Source organism: Pristis pectinata, chromosome 3 (genome assembly GCF_009764475.1).
Source record: "Pristis pectinata isolate sPriPec2 chromosome 3, sPriPec2.1.pri, whole genome shotgun sequence".
NCBI lineage: Eukaryota > Metazoa > Chordata > Chondrichthyes > Rhinopristiformes > Pristidae > Pristis > Pristis pectinata.
In genome coordinates, this window is record NC_067407.1 from 53262666 (window position 1) to 53283107 (window position 20442).

At 36.6% G+C, this 20442-nt stretch overlaps 2 protein-coding genes across 2 annotated transcripts in view; one reads left to right on the plus strand and one right to left on the minus strand.

The window, feature by feature from the left end:
• The window catches only part of cdc73 (cell division cycle 73, Paf1/RNA polymerase II complex component, homolog (S. cerevisiae)), a 229812-nt gene that overhangs the window by 117877 nt on the left and 91493 nt on the right, over positions 1–20442 (minus strand). The window lies entirely within an intron of this gene.
• Positions 6927–16898, plus strand: LOC127567895 (beta-1,3-galactosyltransferase 2-like). The gene is made up of 2 exons (XM_052011074.1): positions 6927–7412; positions 14023–16898. The coding sequence occupies exon 2, from the start codon at positions 14375–14377 to the stop codon at positions 15647–15649; it is 1275 nt and encodes a 424-aa protein (XP_051867034.1). The 5' UTR covers positions 6927–7412; positions 14023–14374; the 3' UTR covers positions 15650–16898.

The window sequence follows — 20442 nt, forward strand, 5'->3', positions numbered from 1 at the left end:
TTTTATCAATTTCTGCTAATTTCTAGAAAACTTAAGTTAAATCACCTACAAATTGAAGAGAAATATTCATTTTATTCTGAAATTCTGCAGGAACAGGAGGCCATTCTTCCTATCAAGTCTCCGCCTGCATTAAGGAACATCCCCAGCAGTCTCCCTTCTTCACTTATTTCCCTGGGATCTATTTTCTCTCAGATGCCCATCAACTTCCTCCCCCTACCACCCTCATGATTCTCTGCCATCTACCTACACAAGGAGCAACTTCCATACACCCACCAGTACATCTTTAGAGCACTGGAGAAAACCAGAACACCCAGAGGAAGCTTTTATGGTCAGAGGAAGAATGCGCAAACTCCAGACAGAGATCACCTAAAGTCAGAATTGAACCTGGGTGGCTGAAGCATGTGGTAGCTGGACTATCAAGCTGCAGCACTGTGTTGCTCAATCTTACTTCATAATTTAAACAGTGCAGTTTAGATCACATTGTGGTAAAAAAAAATTGATACTGCATTCCCTCTAAAGGACAACATATGTGCAGCTTAATTTATGCTGCCAGAACAGCTCCCAGTACTCCATATGTGACCAAACACGACATTGGAACCTCCAGGTTTCTTTAAATCACCACTGCTTCCAGTCTTCCACCATTTAGGAAGTATACTATTCTAGCCTTCTCAGGTCCAAAGAGGACAATCTCAGGTAAATTCTACTTACCACAACTTCATTCATTAATTGTTAATACTTCCCACCTCCACTGCTCATTTTTATGTCATCAGAAAAATTGGATGTGTGAACTTTTACCCCACATTTAAATTATTTATAAACATGGTGAATAGTTAGAGCCCAACACAGACCTTCACCGGATTCTAATAACCACATCCTGCCAACTTCAGAAACCGTCCATTATGCCTTCTCAGCTTCCTGCCACTCTTAAGTAAAGAAAATTTGCATGATATAGCACCTTTCATGACAGTGGATCATCCCTAACACTTTAAAGGAAATAAAGTATTTTGAAGTGTGGTCACAAGAGATCAACAGTTTGCCTTCAATTCCATGATCTTTAACTGTACTTGTCTTTTAAAGGGCAGTTTTATCTATACCGTCTGGAATTCCATGCAAGTTATATGAATTATGAATTTCCCTGTCAACCACTATAATCATCACATCAAATTTAAAAAATTCAGATCCAGTTGGGCAGGAAACTATGTTCCCTATAGGTAACCCCTCAGGGGAAACATCCTCTCAGTATCCACCCTGTCAATCTCAGAGTCGTATATGTTTCAATAAGATCAGCTCACATTTTTCTAAACTCCAATGTATACCCCAGGCTGCTGTGGGAGGCGAGGGAGGAGATCGCGGAGCCTCTGATGATGATCTTTGCATCGTCGATGGAGATGGGAGAGGTTCCCGAAGATTGGAGGGTTGCGGATGTTGTTCCCTTATTCGAGAAAGGGAGTTAGGGATAGCCCAGAGAATTATAGACTGGTGAGTCTTACCTCAGTGGTTGGTAAGCTAATGGAGAAGATCCTGAGAGGCAGGATTTATGAACATTTGGAGAGGTATAATATGATTAGGAATAGTCAGCATGGCTTTGTCAAGGGCAGGTCCTGCCTTACGAGCCTGATTGAATTTTTTGAGGATGTGACTAAACACATCGATGAAGGGAGAGCAGTAGATGTAGTATATATGGCGTTTGATAAGGTACCCCGTACAAGGCTTATTGAGAAAGTAAGGAGGCATGGGAGCCAAGGGGACATTGCAGTGTGGATCCAGAACTGGCTGGCCCATAGAAGGCAAAGAGTGGTTGTTGAAGGGTCGAATTCTGCGTGGAGGTCGGTGACCAGTGGTGTACCTCAGGGATCTGTACTGGGACCCTTGCTCTTTGTGATTTTTATAAACGACCTGGATGAGGAAGTGGAAGGGTGGGTTAGTAAGTTTGCGGATGACACAAAGGTTGGGGGGCATTGTGGATAGTTTGGAGGGCTGTCAGAGGTTAGAGGGACATAGATAGGATGCAAAATTAGGCTGAGAAGTGGCAGATGCAGTTCAACCCAGATAAGTGTAAAGCGGTTCATCTTGGTAGGTCAAATATGATGGCAGAATATAGTATTAGTGGTAGGACTCTTGGCAGTGTGGAGGATCAGAGGGATCTTGGGGTCCGAGTCCATAGGACACTCAAAGCGGCTACGCAGGTTGACTCTGTGGTTAAGAAGGCATACGGTGTATTGTCCTTCATCAATCGGGGAATTGAATTTAGGAGCCGAGAGGTATTGTTGCAGCTATATAGGTCCCTGGTCAGACCCCACTTGGAGTACTGTGCTCAGTTCTGGTCACCTCGCTACAGGAAGGATGTGGAAGCCATAGAAAGGGTGCAGAGGAGATTTACAAGGATGCTGCCTAGAATGCGGAGCATGCCTTATGAAAACAGGTTAAGGGAACTCGGCCTTTTCTCCTTGGAGCAACAGAGGATGAGGGGGGGACCTGATAGAGGTATATAAAGATGATGTGAGGTACTGATCAGGTAAATAGTGCTTTTCCCCAGGGGTGAAATGGTGGCCACAAGAGGACATAGGTTTAAGGTGCTGGGGAGTAGGTATAGAGGAGATGTCAGGGGTAAGTTTCTTACTCAGAGAGTGGTGAGTGCATGGAATGGGCTGCCGGCAACGGTGGTAGAGGTGGATACAATAGGGTCTTTTAAGAGACTGTTGGATAGGTACATGGAGCTGAGAAACAGAGGGCTATGGGTAAGCCTAGTAATTTCTAGGGTAGGGACATGTTCGGCACAGCTTTATGGGCTGAAGGGCCTGAATTGTGCTGTAGTGTTTCTATGAATGTCTGTAAAAACCCTGTAAAATTAAAGCTGGCTCCCTCTTCAACTGAATATTGGAATGATTGAGTGCCTTATCCTCAAGTATAGGCTCTAGTAATTTCCCAACAGCTGCAAGGCTAACTGTCCCATAACTTCTTGGTTTTCCCCTCTCATTTTTTCTTAAACAGCAGAATGACCTGCACAATTTCCCAATCTAAATGGTTAGCAAATTTAGAACTCTGCAAGATTATGGTTGGAATATTTCCAATTTTCTCATTATATCCTTTAAATATCCAGCAAGGAGCCCATCTAATAATGGAGATCTGTCAATTTTGCCATTATTCTGTTATTTGGCATACATTCATTCTGATCTACTGTAAAAAAAATGATGCACCCTAATTTTCAACTTGTCTGCCATTTATATATTTTCACTTACAACACCATTGTTATCAATCTTCAAGTAGTTTACACTGCTCTTAATCTTTCTTTCAATCTAGCTGTAAAATCAATGTGTTGATTTTCATATGCCTTGCAACTTTTTCTTCATACTTCCTTTTCACAGCTCCTACTACCTCTTTTTTTTTAAATTGCCTTCAACTCTTCTTTGTATCTCTGCCAATCACCAGAATTTCTGGTATTCTTTCCCTTTTATTTGTATTGTCCTCACCTTTTTGGTCACTCATCACTATTTTGCCAGTTGGGTTCTTGCTCCCTTTGGGGTATAAATTGGTTCTGTAAATTATACATTGAATTACTTTAGGAACACCAACTTCATATCTGTTATTTTACCCAGCTTACCACATGGTCTCCTTCTCAAAAGATGGACAATGGTCCTTCTTAAATTTAGTGCCTTAGTAACGGTTCACATTTCTTCCCTTCAAACTCTACATCAAACTTGATCATATCATGTTTGCTATTCAACAGTTCATGCACTGTTAAGCTGTGTTTTTCCCATTAGTCATTATTTTTCTCATTTCTCATTATTAAACCTAATATGACATGTCCCTTGTTGGTTCCGGGACACTGCTGCAGAAAACTATCTTGAACACACAAGAAACCCAGTAACTTTGTGACATGAGCTAATCTGCTTATTCCAAGTAGTCCCTGAGTTATGAATGGGTTCCATTTTTTTTTAAGACATCCATGACGATTTTGTCCATAAGTCAGAAAATACATAAAATCACTTGATACTTTAACCATACCTTAACAGTATTGTAATGAATGGTGTTGATGAGGGCCAATTAGCATGAACATTTATCATCTTCCCCTGCCTAGTCACAATGGTACAAAATCAGGATGTCCCATGTTCAATGGCTAGTTTTGATGGGCTTGAAGTATCAGTGGATGTTACATTGTTTAACAGAATATCATCACACAAGTATTAATAGAAGCGATTGCTTGTCAATTTCCAAAGCAGCTCTCTTAAGTGGCCTCCCATGGTGAAACTGGCAGCCTGTGTTCTTGAGAGACAATGATTACTGCAGATGCATGTAAACAGGTTTATTTTTTTACTTCGTTTGAATTTAATATTATGGGACCTTTCTCATACAAGTGTCCATAAGCCAAGTGTTCATAACCCAGGAAGGGCCTATAATATGTACATTAAAATCCTCCATTAAGGTCACTTTGACTTTATTGTATGCTTATCTAATTTTGTTTCTAATTCTTTTTTACCACCTCACTGCCACTATGCAAGTCCTTAGATAATTCAATTTAAATCACCGATAAACTAGTAGTAATTGCTCCAGGCACAGTACTGAGCCACTTAAACAGAACTTACAAATATGAAAGGAAAGACATTACACTAATACAAATACCAAAATGTTAACTTGCTGGACTGTCATAGTGACCAAATAAAATTAGTATAAGGTGCAGAGAGGAATGATGAGCCTTGTAATAATTGTTTACAAATTATGAAATTAAGAAAACTAGCATTTATATAGAACTTTATCAAGACTCAGAGCTTCTGTAAGAACCTTTCATTTGGCAAATTACTTTTGAACTACTTATGTCACTAAACTTGCAGCTATATCACTAGAAATGTAATAATTAGCAACATTGTTTGAGGAATAGAAATCACACAGGTCATTAGAGCACTACCAATAATTATTTAATTAACCTTCATGAAATAAATAACCATCTGGCAGGATTGTAGCACAGCCTATATGGATGTGTTCATGCATGAGAGGGCAATTTGAATGCACAACCTCTTAATAAAAGTAAGACCATTTCTGATGGACTTATGCTTGGATGTCAAAAAATACTAAGTTCTGAATTCAGAAAAGTTTATTAGGGCACTTTACATTTGCATCTGGGAAAGGGGATGATAAACGAATGGAATTTATATAAGCATTAAAGAAAACTGGAGTATGCTACATGCGAGAACGTGACATTATGAACATCTGCATTCAAAGAAAAAGGTCCCAGAAAGGATAAGGCAACAATACCATTACATTTACTAAACAAACACGATTTCAAACCAATTTTGTTTGAAGGATCCATTAAGTGGATGGTAGCTTAAGATTTTACAAAATATTCAAAACAAAATCACACTCATTTGTATATTCATGCCCCAATTCTTAAATCTTATATTAAAAAAAAGTATTTTCTTTCATTTCACTACTGTGCATTTACTGCAGAGTTTTACTAGTATGCTTACCAGTACAGACCTACTGCTTATTGGCAGTCCTGCTTGAAATATGCACACCAGAAAGATCAGTCAGCCAAACCACATTCTGTAACTACCTCTCTGTTCAGTCACTTGAGAAAAGGAAGAACCCAGGACTCAGAGACGCTGATCATAGCATGTCAGACAGCATCCATGGAAAGAGAAACAGTTAATGTTTCAGGTCAAAAATAAAGGATCTTCGACCTAAAATGTTAACTGTTTCACCTTCCACAGGTTTTTTGTTTTTAATTACAGGTCTCATCCAGTTGAGGGCACAACTATCAGGACCCCAGAGCACTGCTTAATCATTTTTGGAGTTTAAACAGAAGTTACAGTAAACTCTCTTGATGGTCAAAAATACTAATTCACATGTGTAACTTTCCCATGGTCTATTCCTGGGTATAAGTGCACTGAGCTCTTTCAGCATATCTGGAACTCATTTTCTTATTGGGTCTTGAGGACTGCACTAAACTACAGAAAATTCATTCATAACAGTGTTGAGAAACAGCAAAATAATTGCACCACACTCTGTACTGGGAACGGGAGCATTGTTGTTTAGTGTTAGACTAATAATACAGAGGCATGATGATTCAGAAACACTAGTTCAACTGGCGGTTGGGAAATTGAAATTCAGTTAATTAACTAATCTGAAATTTTACTAGCTTCAGTAATGGTGACCATGAAATTAATGAATTGTTATAAAACCCCATCTGGTTCACTCTCAATTAGAAAATGAAATATCCCAACCTTACCCACTCTGGTCTTTATTGAACTCCAGGCATACAGAAATGTGGTTGATTCTTAACCACCTTCTGAACTGGCCTAAATCCTAATCTATGGTGGTACCTTCTCCTCAAAGTTGATTAGAAATTAAAATGCCTAAAAGAGCTTAAATTTTGTTTTCTGCATTTAATTTAATTCAATACTTGTGTATGAAAAATAAAAATAATTAATTGTTGTTTAATTGATAAAAGCAATCCCTGCATCTTTTAAAATCTTTCAGTTCTTAAAGGGTTAACACTATAAGGAAAGGAAAAATGAATTTTCTCCCTCCGGTCAAATATGTCCTGTTCAGAACTATATTTTCTTTAAAAGAGATGAGACTGTTTAATCAAATGTAACTTAGTGAAATAAAATAGGCAAGAGATAATTTAATAAGCAGAATATATTTTTCTTTTAACAAAAGGTTGATGAGGAACAGTACTGTAAACCGAACATTTTGCTATCAAAGATCTGCTATCAAAGATTTGTTAATTTTCCTGGTGAACCAATATCCAATGACAAATTCATGTACAGTACATATTCCTTCATCTAACACTAGGAGTCCTGCAGCACCACCATTATTCAAGACAGAAAAGAAATTAATACAGTAATGATCACGTGGGAGTCTCCTGTATACTGACGTTTCAGACTGCTATCAGAGGACAGAGTCAGTCAAAAGCAGATCTCGTCTTGCCTTGCATTTATGCTGCAAAAGCTGCAAGCGTAACAGACCAAACCCATCCAGTATCAGCACTGCTTACAATCATGCCTTAGCAACCTAGCAACCCAAAGGAATGGACATAGCTTCTATAACATGCTGTGTACAACAAGAGAATCTGTCCACATACACAGCAATTGCTTTCTATTGCTGATGTCTATAAACACTGAACAACCAGAAGGACAGCTGAGGATTGCGGGACTGCATCATTTGACAAAGAGCTGACGAAGTGCTCTCCAGCGTGGCTACTGTGTTAAACAACTATCATCAGAAGTGCTTTTGTTGAGGCAGTTCCATGCAATCAGCAGGCAGATGGGTGGACAAAAGTAAAAATTAAGTGCCTGCCGAATTACTCCATATACGCGCATGTTCTGCAACATCCTCTTGCTATAATGGTTAGCCAAAAGCATGCTTGCAGCCGACGTATGCATCTCTACCCATAAAGGACCCGATAAAGGAAGGTACGTTAAAGCTTATTGGTGCTATTCTTATGATTTCAAGTTGCCTCAAGAACAAGAGACCCATTGTTCATGTGCAGGGGGCATCTGCATTTGAGTAAGGATGAGAAAATGAACAGATTAAATTCACTGCTTCTCATAATATTCAGTCTAAAGAAAATGGATGACAGCAACTTCAAAGAGCAGTACTGGAATTTTTGTTTTGAAGTGGTGCCTAGGAATAATTTTAGTTATTGATTAGAATGGTATTTCCAGTATACAAGGAGCTTGAAAGCTCAAATAAATAACTTATCTATAATGCTATGAGTGGTAGCCAAGAAAAGAAATTGAAAATGTAAAGTCAAATTATATTTGTTTAAACAACAAAAGTAGGGCACACAATGCAGGTTCATTTCCTTTTATGGGATTAGATTATATAGGCATAAAATGGTTTTCTTCAAAAATCAGCAAAGCCAGTTTATAACATTGCATAATCTGTAAGCTACCCAAACTAAAACATTGAGCAAAGCCACCAATTCATATTTGCAAATCTGAAGAGCCAAACCTTAAGTGTATAAAAATTGATCATAAATCCTCAAATGTCTGTCATATGTGATAGTGCACATTTATTCCCATTTAAAACTTATTAATTTGTTATATCCAATGATAATTGTTTTGGTATAGATTAAAGCAACAAATGACAAATATTACAGCAGTTCCATTTTAAAAATGCTAGACTTGCAAACCTGGCCTCTGTTAAATCTTATTTAAATGTTGTACTGCAGACAGTGTTTGGCTCAGACATCAATCAGAAGGCTGCAATGAATCATTAAACAGCTTTAAATATAAAAGCAGTTGCTGTGCCCATAGCAATGTTACATTTTAATAACATCACGACACAAATGAACATGCCTCTAAGTAAAATGTAATGACATTTAATAACTAACTCAAGAGATTTACTGACTTTAATACGTGATTCATGGCTAGTCAAGTTTAACATCTGATTAAAATAAAAATGCCTGTGCCATTTTAAATTAAGAACATGGTAGGACTCATACGATGTTTTAAAAAAATCATTCTAACTTTGTGGGTATTATCTGAAACTGGGAAATAAAACACTTCAAATAAACATTATTGGGATAGTTACTAGGAAACCCAGCTTGTGTGTGCTCTGCACTACCACCTAGTGACAAGCAATGCAATAGATTTCCAGCAAAGAGAAAAGTGCGATCAAGTCGTAATTGTAAAACCTACAAGTTTAATATTTTAATCTCTAACATTTCAGTGTATTATCTTATCTCAGAGAATTACGACATTAAAGTTGATTGTAGTAACATTTTTACTTCAATAATGTTTTCATTAAGTAACTGCCCTTCCCCACTGGACTATAACATTAAGTTCACTGAGGAATATACTCTGACATTGTAAACTAACCAATAACTGCCTCCTATATCTGGGCTGCTTGGATACTATGGGAATAAAAATTATAATAGTAAGTCCACATAAAAATCTCTTGTAAGTAAATATCAGTCAACATATATTACAGAGATGCCAACTTTAAATGGAAGCATCGGCAACATTTTTAAGTAAATTAACTTCAAATGTGCAAATGTTATTAAGTTGGGAAGTTTTCAAAACTTGGATACTTAGCCAACAATTCCAAATTAAACAAATAACCCACAGTGGATACATTCTAATAACTTCAATGTAATGTAAACTAGATATGCCATTTACAAAAAAGCCTAAAATTTACTGATGAAAACCTCTATTTACATTGACAAATTTCCAATTTAATTTGGAATAAATTAATTGTATACCAAGTCACATAAACAAAAATACTGCACTGTGCTGCTAAGATCAGCAGCTACCAAAATTTAATTGTCAGTTTAGAGATTTTGTCTGCAAAGCAATGATGGGTCTCAAAATTGTACTTTTTATTCTGCAGTATGTTGAAGAATAACAATGGTTTATCCTGAAATTGATCACAAGAGGAAGTAAAAGATGTTTAAAACAGAACAATAAATGTTTTAGATTTGGAATAAGTCTTTCCATCAATGTAAATTTTGATGCAACTATCTAATTTCATTTTCATATTAGAAAACCAAGGAATTTTCATGTACATTTTAAGCTTGATAAACCAGTGAATTTGTTTAAGTGAAATATCCACCACCTTACACGTGTAATAAAGCAGAAATTTACTGTCAAAACATTAATTTTTGATTATAAATTCCAATGAATTTTAACATTTCAATACAAAAATGTTAGTGTACACCATTAATAATAAAAGCAAGAGATTTAGAGAGTTTTTTTAAAGAAGAAAAGCTTACATTTCTTACTTTTAGTTAATATTTGCAGGAAATAAATTGATAAGAGATTGTTTTTTCCCTTCCAAAGCATTGCCGACAGACTTGACCAAGTCAAACTTGTACAGAAATAACAAACAAATGTCTGATGCAAAGTAGGCATGAATGTAATACAAATTGCTATTCTACAATGGATTATCTATGGATATTACCTACCGCTGCTTTTCGCTCCTTCCCAACTTCTTATATATTTTTTCACTCAGCTGTTAAAATTGTCAATATTCCAGAAGACAAAATAGAGACATAAGAGACTGCAGATACTGGAATCTGGAGCAACAAACAATCTGCTGGAGGAACTCAGTGGGTGAAGCGGGGAGGTGGTCAGTATCCCTGGTGCAATACTGGCCTTCTCTGCTCTCACTCTCAGTCCTGATGCAGGATTACAACCCAAAATGCCAACAATTCCTCCTAAACCTCCCCCCGCCCCCCCACACACATGCTGCTCAACTTGCGGAGTTCCTCCAGCAGATTATTTGTTGCACAAAATAAAGACTCATCTAAACATAAAGCTCCTTGCATATTATACCTATAATATGCTGCTGTTGCTAGTTCTGTTAAATAGTTTATCTCAGCATTTAACTCTTTTCATTGATAAAGCATCAGCACTCAAAGGTGTAAGAAAATGTCAACAAAATTAATCAGTTCTTAATCCTTTAAGTGATTTCTTCTCCATATACAATGTTTACCTTTGACTTGATAACACAATCTTTACACCATTTCAAGTTGTTTGCGCTTTCTCCAGTTGATCTCAAACTCATGCACTATTTGCACTAGCTTCTGCAGATCAATAGTTTGTAAAGTTTATCTTTTAGAATAACATTAATATCACCTCACCCTTACCCAAATGTGCCAAAAGCCTACCAGCCAAACATAGGATACTAAATAGATCTCTTCAACATTTTGATCATTCACCATCTGTTTCTTTCTGTGTACGTGTTTCTTCACAGGAAGGCATATTTTGTCTGTTAATTTATTCCCACACTTGTGCAATCACTCAGGGGTAACACAAAAATGGCCCCTCTGGCATCAATGGATGCGCAATGAAAAAGCCCTTATTTCTTAATTCAGATAGGCAAATCTCCTTACGCAAATAATAAAAAAGTCACATCCAACTGTTTTGGACATTTACATGCTGCATTCTCCAGAATGCTTTCAAGTTCAGATTTACTTCAAAAATGTCAAGAGATTATCGCTGATGCAACATGCTTTCTGTTTAAATCAGTTCTGAACGGAATACTAGTTAAATAAAACAGTGTCAGACCAACACCTTTCTTTTTACTTTAATTATTACACTACTCATTCACAGTCAGGTTCTAAATGATGATCTGCATTTTTCTTTCAGTAATGTTTTGCACAAAATAAGCATAAGAATCCAGGCCAATTTTCATACCCCAAGGTACCAAATGAAAAAAATTATAAACGTGCCACATTTTCCGCTTTCTGAAAAAAGAAAGTAGAATGTTTCCAAGCATACGTCTTCATTTTTCTAATGAATATATAATCAAGACAGACAGGTATCTAACTATTTGTCATTTACATGCCTTAATTAGCAAAGTTAATATAATTTGAAATTTACTCTATTTGGAACTACTAAAAAAAGAACTGTAAGAAATATAAGCAATGAAAACCTACAAATGCCTTGGTATAAATGCACCCCATGGACCACAGAGACAAGAACAGTCTCTGGTTCAATTCCAAGTCTAAGGTTAGTTGGCGAATCAGAAAAGATAAAGAGCAACAGGTCTCTGCCAAGGAAAGAAAGTATTACATATTTTTCATTTCTGTGGAAGTCAATCAAGGGTGAATTTCTCTTCTGCTTCCATACAATCAAGTTTCCAACACAGATAAGATCAGCAATAGCACTGATATTACAGCAAAGTTGCCAACTTCAAGAAGAGGACTGACCTAAAAAAAAAGTGTGAAGCGAATGATAAGAATTTCTTTCCCAACTAGTGGGCATATCCTTCACTTGGTTATTTTAAATATGTGAATGCACTGTTCACTGCTCAGCAGATTTCAATTTTGTACCATCACTTTAAAATAAATGTATACATCAGGATATTTCATGCAGAAAACTAACCTTAATATAGCAATGTTAAAGAACCATAGAGGAAAAAGATTTTCCATAGATTTTAAACCTAATGGATTACACAAGCTCATTTCCACATGTTGAAACAATGTGTTCATAATTTGATGCATATTTTAAGTGTATTATGTTATGTTATATTGGGCCAGCAACTAAGTTGTATCAACCTTGCTGTAATTTTTGTTATATAAAAGTCATCAAATTCTATGGCTAAATCTATCATTAGATCTCATACAAGCTTGCCACAGCAGCCAAAGCAACCTAACAACAATCATCCATTCACTTGACATTTCTTTAATTATGTCACTGTACTTTAAATAACACTAGATTAAAGTCATTAATCTATGCAGCATTCTCTATTTGTTCTGTGGTCACTGAGCATTTTGGATTATCTCCAATTTACATTTGGTTTTGTTTTAGAACTAAAAATTGTACTGGTGCCAGACTGACTTCAAATGTGGATAGTTTTAAGATTCAGAATTTCATTATCAAATTGCTGATACTTTAAACACCCATTTATTCACTTGAAATAGACTGTTACCATACAATCTCCATCAGCAGCCATCAGGTGCCACTGTTTCTTGCTGCTACCTAAAATACATGAAAGAAATCCAAGACATTTTTCTCTCATTTTAAGATTTTTAAAAATAAATGTTGATAAATGATCAGGCTGTTAAAATATAAAGTGAACTAAATCAGATTAGTCAGAGTATCCAAAAACTTACTGCAGCCTGAAATTCTATACAGCAGTTACTGACCACCTTCAATCAGTGGAAAATATCCAATTGAAAGCCCTTTGAGTAGGTTTAATAAAATGAATTGGGATTACATATTTAATATTTAACACAAAAGAAATCTAAATGTTTGGAATGTCAGTTTCTTTCTCATATTAAATATATTTATGGGAATATTGGACTATCTACAGGAATTAATAAATTATAGCCCTTTTGGCCTCAGAATAGGGCTAATAAACTGCTAAACATTGTTTATGGAAGGTGGTGTGTGCAGTTCTTTCTGTCCATATAATTTATCATTAAAACAAAAACAATTTAACAAAAACAAAACCAAAAGAATAATTTTTAACCACCTGAAACCTCATGTAAATTTAATTTAATTAAATATAGTTGGTTTGAAACTATGCAGCAACCAACTATCCCACTCCTTTTATGACTTTCTGGTAAAAATTAATAAATTTGTCAGGTTACATCTCTAATTTTCCATTTATGCTACAATGCAGAACTTAACCAATACTTGAACTAGCCAACTATCTGTTTTTGCCAGTCACAAAGCTACTGCATTCAAATTTAAACTTACTGAAGCTTTAAATGTTTTACTGTACAATCTCTAATACAAGCAAATATACACTGGATTATTTGCCACACATATGATAACCACAAGAACAGAGGTCATCTTCATTGATTGGACTGTTGGAATTAAAGCAAACAGAGGAACTATTGCTTCATCCATTATCTGATTCACGTGAATTAATTGTTGAATGGAGGTAGTTGAGTACTGAACTTCCATATTTTTTTTAATCTATTGTTGACTTTAAAGGAAATACTTTTGACCAAATATATACACCAATTTTTGTTTTTAACTTGTATAAAACTTAAAACTGTAATTCTTCTAATCGAATAATGTGCCCAAGATTACAAATGATATCTTAAAATCAATATTAACAATGCTCATTCTTTTAAATAAACCCACTAGAAGCTGGAATAGATACTACTCAATATCGATACCAATGATAGTAATAAAATCACTGTTTATTGTCAAAAGCATAATGCTGCGAGATAGATGTTAAACCCTGCCAAATACTTAATTGAAAACATAATATTCAAATATTAAACAACTACCTGCAAGTTTCTACAAGTACTGAATTGCAGCATTTTTTAAGTATGGAATGAGAAATATTCATGCTTATTTCATTAGCAATGACAAAGTTGATGTCTCTAATATATGCAGATATTACAGACCATAACATTCATGATGCAGAGACATTCGAGTAAACAAAAGAGTGAAAGGACAAAAACAAAAATCACTCTTTTCAACTTCATAGTTCTTAAGTCGAGGGTTAAAGGTGAACGATAAGTAGATAACATTTGTCATGTATATGTTGAAAGATCTGCAATGAATCCCATGTATGAACATTGCTACCAATTGTAATCATTTGTTTATATTGCAGCTTTCGTCTATGGAATATTGAGAATAAAGACTCTAGAAATTTGGATGTCAAATGCCAGCCACTTTTACTTAAATAGATATATTGTTTCAATGGAGCTTCTAATTTACATAAAGATGGATTATTTATTAACAGATCTCATTTTGGTGAGCTGATAAAAGGAAAACCGGTCTACAATACGCCAGTTACTAATTGCCCCACATATTTTCTGAAGAAACAGACACCAAAATATCTCAAAACCAAACTCCTGGAGCACTTTAATAAGGAAGAGCCTTGAATAACATGCTAAGTAATAAAACACAACCAGTGTGAGCACAATAAAAGTACTGGGCACTCCAAAAGGCCCTGCTACAATATGCTTCAGTGGAGAAGACGCTACTGTTGCTTAATGAAGATGACCTGGAACGTTAAACGGTCTCTGTTTCGGACTCATGTTATTGCACTTTTATGCCTTGTGTTTTTGCTTGCAGTGTTTCTGCTTATTAATCAACATGATTGGGTAACTAGCAAAACTTGGTCAAAAGAAACTGGTTATTCTGTTTCTCATACAATGAGGGGATTCAGGTCGCCAAAAAGTACTGCCAACCAGAGCACAATGCGAAGTATTTGGAAAGAAACTTCTCAAGTACACAGGATCAACTCAGTGAATGATAGCACTGTACTTTCTCTTCCAGATGTAACTGGATTAGGGGATATATTGAGTGCTAATGGAACCACGTACAGTAAAAAGAGAACAGGATATCATCCCCATCACAGCTACAAGTACGTCATTAATGAACCAAACAAATGTGGAGGGCAAAGCCCATTCTTAATTGTTTTGATTGCAGCTGAACCTGACCAAATTGAAGCAAGACATGCTATTAGGCAAACTTGGGGAAATGAAAGCAACGTTCCTGGATTACGTATGATACATCTCTTCCTCCTAGGTTTTAGAAAGACTGCTGGCACCTTTCAACAAGCTTTATTTGAAGAAAGCAGACAATACCATGATATTATTCAACAAGACTTTCTGGATACATATTATAATCTAACTATTAAAACTCTGATGGGAATGAACTGGGTTGCAACATATTGCCCACATGCCTGGTATGTCATGAAGACTGACAGTGATATGTTTGTGAACACAGAGTATTTAATAAACAAACTCCTAAAGCCTTTGCATCCTCCACGTCACAACTATTTCACTGGATATCTGATGCGTGGTTATTCACCAAATCGTAACAAGGATAGCAAATGGTATATGCCTCCAGAGCTCTACCCAAGCGAGCGTTATCCAGTTTTTTGTTCAGGAACTGGTTATGTTTTTTCTGGGGATTTAGCTGAAAAGATTTTCAAAGTCTCTCTGAGTATCAGGCGTTTGCATTTAGAGGATGTCTATGTGGGCATCTGTCTTGCCAAACTGAGAATTGATCCTGTGCCACCACCCAATGAATTCCTTTTCAATCACTGGCGTGTTTCTTATTCCAGCTGTAAATATAGTCATCTAATTACCTCCCATCAGTTCCAACCCAATGAATTAATCAAGTACTGGAACCACTTGCAGCAAAACAAGCACAATGCCTGTGCCAGTATGGCAAAAGAAAAAGGCCACAGAGGACATGGTAGGTATCGCACAAAGAAAATGCACTGATGATTAATCTGAATCCAAGATTCCCAATCTTCACTGTAATGTAAATTAATTATCCAAGCATGTATAAAGACAACTTCTGAAGCCAATGCAATGTTCTGATGCTGTTAAAACCTTCGAAGTTTGCATTTTAAATTACATTCATCATTTAAAAGTCAACCTCCAAGAGTTGTGAGCATACAATGGACAGTCAATGTTGTGGTATATTCTGCTTCTCAAGTTTTGAAGACTGAATGCAAGTTGTTTGTAAAGCAAACATTAATTTATTTTAGGCAATGCACAGCAATGATCTGCACTGAACTAGGAAAAAAAATACCCAAACTAGGAGGTGGTTCCAAATTTTGTTCTTCACTGTGCAAGTTTTGGTCTACCCAATGTAAGCTAGTTAAGGAAATTTGTTAGGAGTATAAAATACTATGAAATCATATTTTCAAGAATTAAGTCCACAAACTTCAAAGATATTGTGCCTTTTACTTAAAAAGGGACCTGCAAAATTATTTCCCCGGCACATTTGGGCTAAGAAGTACAAGAACAGAAAAAAATGTTAATAGAACTGAAGAGGTTTATTTTATAAATGGAACAGTATCAGTTCTTTTAAGACCAACTCTTTCTTCCCTTAGATTGTTAAAGGAAAGCACCCAAAACCAAAGGGAGAAACAATTAGCTTGAATACAAGAATCTTTCTTTTGTATCATCCAAAAAAACCTGTTCACTGATATTTTTTGTTAAAAAGTGGGGAACTTATATTACTTATCTGGATCATTCACTACCATGGGGTGTTCCATCACACAATCATTCCAGGATATTAACATACCAGAATATTATTTTTGACTTCTGTGGCATATTTTGATTGAAGAAATGCAAAACTCCCATGTTTAACCTTGTCTACTTATTAAAATAAAATAGTAATTTGAAAAAAGTTAACCAATCCCACTTTGTGTTGTGCAATCTCTCCTTTTGGTTAAGCAGGAATTCTGTGAAGGTGCCAATAAAGCTTGATTATTGCAAATAATTTGTCTTTAATTTGAAAGACAAATTTGTTCCTATCTTGCTGACAACTATGGAATGTGTTTCTTTTTTGTATTGGTGGCTCTATTGTACATTATTATGCTTTCTGCTGTAATTTATCAAGACCAGTGTTCAGTTCCAAAAAGGGAAAGGTTAAATTTAAGGCTTGGAGATCATTACTAAATCACTATTGAAAAAAAAACTTGTGTTTGATGGACACTATTAAAATAATTCTGGAATGCAACTGAAATGCTTTGTGTCATAAAGTGAAAATGCATCAAGAAGTCTATGAAACATCTGTATCCATCAAATTTAAGTCCTTAGCTCAAGATAATTTGGCACCTGTATAACTTTGATTTAGATTCCTGTTTTCCTTCATCAAATAGTATCCTTATATTCAATAAGAAGCACTTCTTTGAAGAAGTTTTTCTGATACATTATTAACATCACTAAGTTCTTTATTGTTTGGAATATTTAAATGAAATTCTGGAATATTTCATTTCTGGAAAAAAATTCAATCAAAGCCCATATGTAATGAATCTTTGGATAACTCCAACAAATCAGTTTAACCAAAGGGACTTTCATAGTATTGATTTAGAAGCTCCTGACAAAATGCCCGAATAAAGTAACAGTTACCTTTTGTCAAAACTGTTCACACTGCATCCAAACTTGACAACAGGGTGCTTCATTCCAGTACAGAGTACGAAACTGAGCTAAATAACAATTTAACCAAAAATTTGCTCTCTAATATAACCACATTTTCCCCCCACAAAATATTCTTGTTTTTACAAGTTATGAGGATGCATAAAATATCATCTCAGTATTCTTTATAAAAGACAAAATGATGAGCTGACCATTAACCTTCCTAGCCTCCAGTGCAAATTTTGTTCTGTTCCCTTTAAAGTCTACAGAATACCAAACCCATCCTCAAGAATAACCATTGTCCTTAAGAGCTTTCAGGCTAGCTTCAAATCCTCCTCAAATTTAGCTGTCCGATTCTATTATTCACATTCTACTCCACCTCATTTGCCACCATCACTGTATTCAGTATCCCCTATAGCCTTTCAGTTTAGAATTCGGTGAAATTTCTTGCTGTCATAGAACAGAGAATGGCACAGCAGAGAAACAGGCTCTTCAGCTCAGAGTGCCCATGCCAACCATAATGCCAAATTAAACTAAACCTACCTGCCTACACATGATCCACGTTATGGCAACTGCTTTGCTCTACACCAATGGAACCTGCAGAGACCGGTAAACACAGCTCAGTATATCAAGGGCTCATCACTTCCTTCCATACAGTCCATCTACAGAGTGTGTAGTTTCAGGAAGGCTAACAGCATTGTCAAGGATGCCTTTTCTCTTTTCCCTCATTCCCTTTTGTCTCCTCTACCTTCTGGGAGAGACTACAGGAATTTGAAAGCTAGACAACCAGACTTAACAACAGCTTCTTCCCCACTGCTGAACCAATCACCTCTCTCACATCCCCTTCCTGTCCTTGATGTTTCAGAGCATACACAACATTCATAGCAGTCTCACCCATGTAACCTTTCGTCCAACACTACTCTCAACACAACTCATCCTCTAAGCAGGTAACACATTCTGGAATTCCCTTCCTCGGTCTCTCTACTGCCTAGACTTTGGCACACTATTTGGCACAATGCCTTGCAGCTGCCAACGTGCCCAAACACATGCTTGCCTTAACTTTGGTGCTTTAGTCTGCTTTAAAATATTACTCTTATTCACCCTAGTTGCTCCCCTAGTGTACCCCATCTCCACTCCATTAATGCAAAGGTATAAAGAAATGAATGGATATGGGAGATCAACTGTTCACCAGATACAGCTTGGTCATAAAAATCCCATAATCCCTACTCCAATTTATCATGACAGCCTTGGAAATTCAGATATACAGCCAGCTATTTTCCCCCCATTCAAACCTTTTTTTTAAACTATTCTGCTTTGGTCCTCCGTCACCTCCAAATGCAAGGAAATCTCAGACTTCATTGTTACTAAGATTGGAACAATCCGGTTAACTGCTTCTTCTACTCACCATCCTTCCTTAAATCCATTATGCAAAACTTTTAATGCTCCTCCCATCTACCCCAGCTCTAACTCTGGATCTTTCACTCGATTTTCCCATGTTTGTTTCTCATCATTTCATTTGCCCTTCTTAAGTTTACCTCATGCATAACACCTAGCTCTTGTTCCAACAGCCCTATTCTCCCTATACTGGCAATAACCCAACTTTCCTTTCTTGACTGTGATGCGTTGACATTGTGAACAGTGCTCTCACCTCAGGTTTATATCCCCTCCTTCATCAAATACAAACTCTTGGCTTCTCTGACCTTGAAAATAATCACATTTCCAACCTTTCTTTCCAAAGTCTTTGGACTGATCAAAGCCTCCTAAATTCATGCACATTGATATTAGAATTATTTATTTGGATCCCTTCAAGTTGGTTCCACTTTGCCACAGCATTAGTAACACTTTCGTCAAAATATGATTGGGACAAAGTTAGTTCATCTATGAACTTCTCATTCTGAGTGCAGCCTTTCAACTGGCTGGCTGCACCATCTTGTTCCAACAACTCTCCACCATTATCATGCTAGACAAGACCACATTCACATTGTACCATTCTTATCCATCTAATTATAGGAGAATCATCTGCAACGGCTTCTCTTTCCCCAGCAATTGTTATTTCTGTTGCTCCCCCCACTCCCAATGTTATCTTCCTAGCCTCCTATTCCTAACCTACGTATTTCCCCTTGCCAACATCTTCCGAAGATAAGAACGCGAGTTTCTGCCTGACATTCATCTAGCTTACCATCATCTCAAACCAGTTGTCCAAAATCTTTACACAAGCAACAAGTTTTCTCCACTAAATATCAATAAAAATGATGCAAGTGCCCCACCTCTATTTCCCAAACCTCTCCCTTACATGTGCCCAAAACACAAGATGAACTTGAGTACATATTCACACAATCTTTGACTGCTTATTTCCATCTCTGCAACATTACCTTACCAGATTTGCCATATTGCCACTCCTGGCTCAGCTGATAAAACACTGATGAAATTTTCACATGTGCCTTTAGGCCAAGTTAGATTTTTCAAACAAACTCCTGACTATCCTGCATTGTTCTACTCTCTATAAGCTAAAGATATATCAAAATCCTGCTGGCAATGTCTTAACTCAAAGTTACGTTCAACCAGTATTTGTTGAACTATGTTGACTTCTGGTTAAGCAATGCCTCAAATTTTTAAATTTTCATTATAGTTTTTAAACCTCTCCATTGCCTCGCCTTTTCCTTTTTCCAGCCTCCACTCACCCAACAATTCTCAGGTGTCTGCACTCCTCCAGTCCCAGTTTAGTCATAAAAGATACAGAACAGAATCCAGCACTTTAGCCCACTGCCAGCACCGACCTTCAACTAACTCTTTACAATAATCTCATATTTATCACATTTTTGTTTTAATTCTCCCTACCTTCTCATCAACTCTCCCCAGATTCTACTACTCACCTGCATACTGGGGGTAATTTACCGTGGCCAATTAACCTACCAACCAGCATGTCTTTTTGATATGGGAGGAAACCAGACACCCTCGAGAAAACCCATTCAGTCACAGGGAGAATGGGCAAACTCCACACAGACAGACCGGAAGTCAGGATTCAACCTGGATCTCTGGCATTGTAAGGCAGCAACTCTACTAGCTGTGCCATTGTTCAGAACTGCTGGGCAGAGGCAAGTATACATAGGTCCATCAAGTTGCCAGTTGCTTTCCTCTCTGTCATC